Genomic DNA, 6,508 nt, shown 5'->3' with positions numbered 1-6,508 from the left:
CGTCCTTTTTCATGTTGTTAAATTATTAGATTAGAGGTATCAAAATGGGTGGGTCGGGTGGTAGGATTGTTAAATGGGTTGTGTTCGTTTGGTTGGTGGGTCTGACACAACAAAAATCTGAAAGTTTGGCATGAACCTGTAAATTGTGTTGGGCACATGAACATGAACATACCCATTGTGGGTTGACATGAGCACAACCCATTTAATCCGATATTTTTTGGCATATTGATATCCTAAAATTACAAATTTACAACAAAAAATAAAAATGTATACAAAATAATTACGTTTAAACTATAGGACTTGATTCTCATTTCTCTGTAATCTTTTAAATTTTGGCATAAAATACCCGACCAGTTTAAGTTACGACATAAAATACTTAGTTATGACAAAAAAATACATTTTTTTTAATTTACAAAAATAAACGGGTCAACCCACAAACCTCTGAAGTCGATCCAAACACAACCCTTTTAGCTAAATGTGCTCACAGGTGCGACTAGAGGTGTAAACGAGCCGGGTTGAGCCCGACTAGTCGAGGGTCGAGCTTAGCTCGTCATGTTTTTATGAAGCTTGAGCTCGGCTTGGTTCGAGCCTACTTATTTAACCTTAAGCTCGGCTTGCGAATAAAACCCAAAGCTTTAGCTCGGCCCGAGCTATTTTGAGAACAACCTCAAATGAGCTAAAAGCTCGGCTCGAGCTCGCTTCAGTATCGCTTAAACGAGCCAAAGCTCGGCTCGCCAATGTATCATCATTATTATATTATATAAAAAAACTAAAGTTTTGTTTGGGCTCGTTTAGGCTAAACGAGCTTTGTATTTCAGGCTTGAGCTCGGGCTCGATAACAACTAAATGAGCTCTATTTCAGGCTTGAGCTCGGGCTCGTTAAGGCTCGGCTCGTTCGAGCTTTTAACCGAGCCGATCACGAGTAGCTCTCGAGCCTCTGGGCTTGTTTACACCCCTAGGTGCGACTGAACCCGTATAGACCTAAGTCAAACCCATGAATTTCGTGTTAGGTTTTTGTGGTGTCAAAATTCACAAGGTGGGTCTACAATCAATTGATGTTTTAAGTTTTGAAAGAACTGTTGTTTTAAAGCTGTATTTTTTTTTATTATTTAGTTATTATATTATTTTTTATTTTTTTTTTTGTGCCGGCTAACTCACAAACCATTCTAATCCTACTTATAAATTTACATATTTGTTCGTTATGAGAGACTTGAACCCTCAACTTCATGGGAGTGATACATTTTCTTCACACCTTGATATCGCTACGCTACGTCTTGAAGCAGTAGTTATTTTGAAAAGATGATGTCTGTCACTCAATAACTGCAATGATAGTAATTTTGTTTGTAAATTATATATTGTGTATGACAGATAATATGCATTCCAGCATGTGAGTGTCAAAATCACTTTTAATTTTTACTTTTAACTTGGTGGTGGTGGGTGATTAAATAATGTTCCTGGACATGGCTAACCCTATTAGTTTTCATAGATCCATCATTCTACTTTGCTTTATGGTTACAAAATTCAAAGATTTTGTCCCTTTTATAAAAATTATTTTATATCAAGTAGACATTGAAATCCTCTAAAGAGATTTCCTTGTTTTTTTTTTTAGTTTTACATCACACTATTTTTATTTTATTCTTAGCTCTGAAAAAATGTAACATGTTTCTTATATCGTCATACTTTGATGTTCTACTTTTATCATATATGTATATGTTATGCTATACAACATAATACTAGACCCGAGCTTGTCCGAAACCGATTATTTTTTAAAGATAACTGTGTTGTTTTTACTTGGAGGTAGTATAAAATAGATACGAATGCACCGGGCATTAATCGCTCATTCTTCATTTCTTTACCAAGAACAATCAACATGAGCCGAACTTAGTACCCAAGGCACAAAAGATATATGATTTCTAACTCGAAATGTAGTAAAATACGTCGTGTAGATGTTCAAGATCATTGCCCGTTACTCATTACCATCCACAAACCCTCGTTACAAGTCGTCAGTGTCAATCAAGAAGTCATCAAGAGTTGCAAGTGCTTTTAACTGCCGATTAAGAGACGCAAATGTCTTTTGGCACTCCGCAAATTTACTCCCGGCCATCGCTAACTCCTTCTCCTGCAAATGTCACATCAAAAGAGTTCATTTGTAGGTCTTATATTCGTAAAACAAACCTAAAACTTGAGACTAAAGTTTCGTCATGAGACATGCATACCCTAAAACTTCTTTCTTAGTGATTTTTTTTTTTTTTTTTTTATAAAATGTTTTGTTAATACATATTTAAATTATTCTTAAGGGTGTGTATGTAACCTGCATAGTCTGAAACTCACCTGTTTTATTTTGAGGATTCGGAACTCTTCAGCTCGATTTTCTGATTTTGTTTCCTGAGCTTCGTGTTGCAGTCTTGATACCTCATCTTTGAGGTCCTGATACCTGGCCTTGGTCTGCCTTGATAATTCGCGTTCCTTTTGGATATTGTTTTCCAAATGATCGACTTTCGAAAGCAATATTTCTATCTCGGCTTCTAATGCCTTACACCGTGATTCAGCCTCTTCTTTTTTCGTATAGGCAGCTTCTAGTCCTGCTTCAGACATTTCTAGCCGATTTGTGGTGTTATGCAGCTTGAATTCAGCTTCTTCAAGTAGATATGTTGATGCATTGAGCTCGATGTCGAGCTCAGCCACCTTGGATTCAGCCTTTTCAAGTTGATATCTTGATAACTTAAGCTCGTTTTCATGCTCAGTCAACTTGATTTCCGCCTCTTCGAGACGGGTTCTTGATTCTTTTAACTCGTTTTCATGCTCAGCCAACTTGATTTCAGCTTCTTCAAGACGGGTTCTTGATTCCTTTAACTCGTTTTCACGCTCTGCCAACTTGAATTCAGACTCTTGAAGCCATTTTCTTGACGCCTTAAGCTCGTTTTCTCGGTCGTATAACTTAGATTCAGCCTCTTCAAGCTGCTTTCTTGATGCTTTGAGCTCGTTTTCACACTTGGATAACTTAGATTGAGCGTCTTCAAGCGGGCTTCTCGATGCTTTAATCTCGTTTTCGCGCTCGGTTAACTTAGATTCAGCTGCTTCAAGCCGACGTCTTGATGCTTTAAGCTCGTTTTCACAATCAGCCAGCTTAGATTCAGCTTCTTCGAGCCGGTTTCTTGACACTTTAAGCTCGTTTTCACGCTCTGCCAACTTATATTCAGCCTCTTCAAGCCGTTTTCTTGATACGTTAAGCTCGTTTTCACGCTCTTTCAAAACAATCTCCAACGATTCAACTGTTTTTAACCGCTCCTCAACTTCAGAACTTCCAGGCAACGCCACAAGCCTTTCCATTTCAAGAAAGTCATTCATGAGATCGATCTCCACCAACGAATCCATTCGGTTTCTCCCAAATCCACCCGTCTCTTTTAAATCACCATTCTCAACAATCGGTGGCATTTTACGCGCTTTTGTTTGATGACCATTAGCTTTCTTAAGAGCCGAGTTTAGCCTACGACACTCGGCTTCAAGCTTAGCTACTTTCTTTACACTTTCAAGCCTATGCTTACTGGCTTGTTCAGCAGCTTGATTGCTTAAATCCCTTTCAATAATCCGAATTTCAAGCTCTTCGGCCATTGACGAAATCTTGTGTTTTAATTCAGAATTTTCTTTCTCAATAATCTCAAGCTTGTGATAAAGATTGGCGTCAATGGATGCCGAAGAACTATCGCTTTCAGAAACTTTCTTTTCAAGAGCTTCATTCGCAATTTGTTCTTTTTCTTCTCGCGTTTGTCGCAGTTGTCTCATACACTCTTTCAGGGCTTCATCAAGATGAACGACACGATCCTCGAGGGTCGCGTTCCTGACAGATAGAGCCTCAACTTGCTGCCTCAAAGCCACAACCTCCCGTTCGGCTTTCTCCCATCCTATATAACCAACAAAATCATTGTTTGAATGAAAACCAAATAAAATTAATGTGGTGTTTGAAGTGGTGATAATCATATAGTTTTGAGTGTATGAGAAAACTGAATATTTAAGAAATGGTGTATACCTGAGACAGCCTCCTCTGCTACTTTAGCATGCTGATTTACCAACTGTTCTTTGGCATTGATGCTCTGCAGCGCTTCGGATAATTTCTCCGAAAGGGTCTTCACGACATTGTTGGGTTCACTTGGGCGTGAACTAACCGTTGATGCAACTTCGAGTGATTGTGAATTTTGATTCGAGTACACCTTACCAAAAGGAATAAAACATTAACATAGAGCATAAGAATAAAACTAATACTTATGATGTACAAATGACTTTCTATTTCCAAATGAAGTTGACCTGTACCTCACAAATGTAAAACTGGTATGTCGTTATAGGGAAAACTTGTAAACAACTTATAAAGCATACGAGACAATTGGTATGTCGTTATAGGAAAAACATGTAAACAACTTATAAAACATATGGGACAACAATTGAACATAAATGGTTGTGGTGTGCAAGTAATTTGTCCTATAGTAGTAATGAAGAGCATAGTACGACTCAATTTCTAGCTCATTTAAAAATATCATGTCGAGCCAGCTTGGGTTATATAATTACTAGCTCGATTGCTTGAGCATGAGTTGGTATTAGGGCGGCTTGAATTCGACTTGTGAATAACCCTAGTCGGATTATGTACAACCATATATATTTTTCAAAACTAGGCAAACTATAAAAAACTGAGCTTCATACAACTTTATTTAGTTTTCAAAACTAGGCAACCTATAAACAGGGGCGGACCTAGGTAGAGCCCTAGGTGGGGGGCACCCCTTTTAAAGAAAAATTTAGTGTATTTTATAGGGCAAAATCCCGATCGCATCCCTTGAAAATTTAGTTAAACCCCTCGTTCCCACCCATTGAAAATGTTTTTTGGATCCGCTATTGACTATAAAAACGAGTGACTAATATATTTAATAATTAAGATAATAAAAAAAAGTATATAGTACAATTAAACTAGAAGTCTATATGATATTTGTATGTATGTTATTAGACATATATAAAATTACAATAGCAGAAAAGTTCGTTATTACAATTTATTTTTGACTTTTGAAAGTCAAAATGAGATTCTTTATTCATATCACAAGTATAACTGACTCCAACCATTGTCAACCAAACCAAAAAAAAATCACCTAAGGTAGAAAGATGAATGTTGTACCACTAGCTATTATGGTTGTACACTTTACTCACATGTTACAACTGGAACACAAAATACATATTTTTAAACAAAAAATAGATGACAAGATCTTACAAGCATTAATTAAAGATTCAACAGTTTATTAACTTAAAAAGTGTTGACCAAACCTGATCATCGGAAAATCTTTCAGAATGAGAAGAAACTGATCCACCGGAGCTTTCAGTTTCTCCGGTATTCTTCTCCGACGACTTCCTCCGCCACAACCAGCTCCGGCGGTCCATCTTTTCCGGCAAACTCTTCCAATATTTCCAATACTACCCCCACACACTCACTCTCACACTTCATCTACAATTTCACCAAATTTAATCATTCAAGATCATAACTTTTTCATTTGATCATGAATACCCATTATACAATATTGAATTACAAACAAAACCCACAAACTAAAATCTTAAATTTCAACTTTTAACTAAAGGATATAAAATCTTTTCTCATACAGAAAAAAAGAGAGTTTTGGGGGTGGTTAATATTTTAGTAAAAGATTAAAACCCACAAACATGTTGAATAAATACAACAAAACCCAGAATTGAAAAGCTGCCAAAATTGGATTTACATAAGAAAAATGTTTTCTTTCTTAATATAACTACACAAGAAAGAAGGTTTTTGACAACATCTGTTAAAGCTTTGCTTCCAAGTTACTGTTCAGAAACATAGGTCTCTGTGTGTGTGTTTGTGTCTATTTCTAGAGGTGAATGAAGGTGAAATAAATAAATCAATCAATCAATAATCAAAACCACAAAAAGGAATGAATTGAATGATGATCTTATGTAGAAAAAAAGAATGTCATTTTCATGGGTGGAAGATTACTTAAAACCTACAAGTTTGAAAAACAAGGCTCTTGTAGGATGGTGATTGCACACCTTGTATCATGTAGTAGTAGGATATAATTCTAGTGTATGTGCCAAAAATTGACATAGAAGAAGAAAGATAGCACCCATAGCCTTTTTTGCCTTTTCATTCTTGTTTTCTTCTGATTTTAGTCTTATTCTCTTTGAATCATGACTTGCATGATTTTCTTTCAATTAGTGGTATTTGCATGTTCATGTGAGTATAATTTTTTTTGGGTGCTGTTATATGCATCCATATGAGATATAAAAATAAGGGTGAATGTAATCAGGCATCAGGCATGAGAGAAATATAGAGGGTGTTTGGGATTACGTTTTGAAGTGATTATTTGATTATTGCGTTTGTAAAACATAAATAATCTAACAAAGTGTTTGGATAAAAAAGTGATTATCTGCCTGCAAAACTGCGTTTTGAAGAAGCATGTACCTAAATGCTTTTTCAAAACGCAGTTTTGAAAACGCAAAATCA

At 36.2% G+C, this 6,508-nt stretch overlaps 1 protein-coding gene across 1 annotated transcript; it reads right to left on the bottom strand.

Annotated features, from left to right (window-relative positions):
- Nucleotides 1-1,745: 1,745 nt before the first annotated feature.
- LOC110873233 (filament-like plant protein 3) lies at nucleotides 1,746-6,172 on the bottom strand. Its single transcript, XM_022122176.2, has 5 exons — nucleotides 6,055-6,172; nucleotides 5,302-5,479; nucleotides 4,028-4,208; nucleotides 2,332-3,902; nucleotides 1,746-2,119 (listed from the first exon to the last, which is right to left on the bottom strand). The coding sequence occupies exons 2-5, from the start codon at nucleotides 5,413-5,415 to the stop codon at nucleotides 1,994-1,996; spliced, it is 1,992 nt and encodes a 663-aa protein (XP_021977868.1). The 5' UTR covers nucleotides 5,416-5,479; nucleotides 6,055-6,172; the 3' UTR covers nucleotides 1,746-1,993.
- Nucleotides 6,173-6,508: the final 336 nt, after the last annotated feature.

Source organism: Helianthus annuus, chromosome 1 (assembly GCF_002127325.2).
Source record: "Helianthus annuus cultivar XRQ/B chromosome 1, HanXRQr2.0-SUNRISE, whole genome shotgun sequence".
Classification (NCBI taxonomy): domain Eukaryota; kingdom Viridiplantae; phylum Streptophyta; class Magnoliopsida; order Asterales; family Asteraceae; genus Helianthus; species Helianthus annuus.
This window is presented reverse-complemented; position numbering and strand designations above follow the sequence as displayed.

Bases quoted from the DNA above. Each gene is read 5' to 3' on its own strand.
- LOC110873233 (XM_022122176.2), bottom strand. From the start codon at position 5,415: ATGGACCGCCGGAGCTGGTTGTGGCGGAGGAAGTCGTCGGAGAAGAAT. The intron at 4,209-5,301 runs GTTTGGTCAACA...CCTTTTGGTAAG, and splicing joins AAAGATTTTCCGATGATCAG to GTGTACTCGAATCAAAATTC. The intron at 3,903-4,027 runs GTATACACCATT...TTGGTTATATAG, and splicing joins AGCAGAGGAGGCTGTCTCAG to GATGGGAGAAAGCCGAACGG.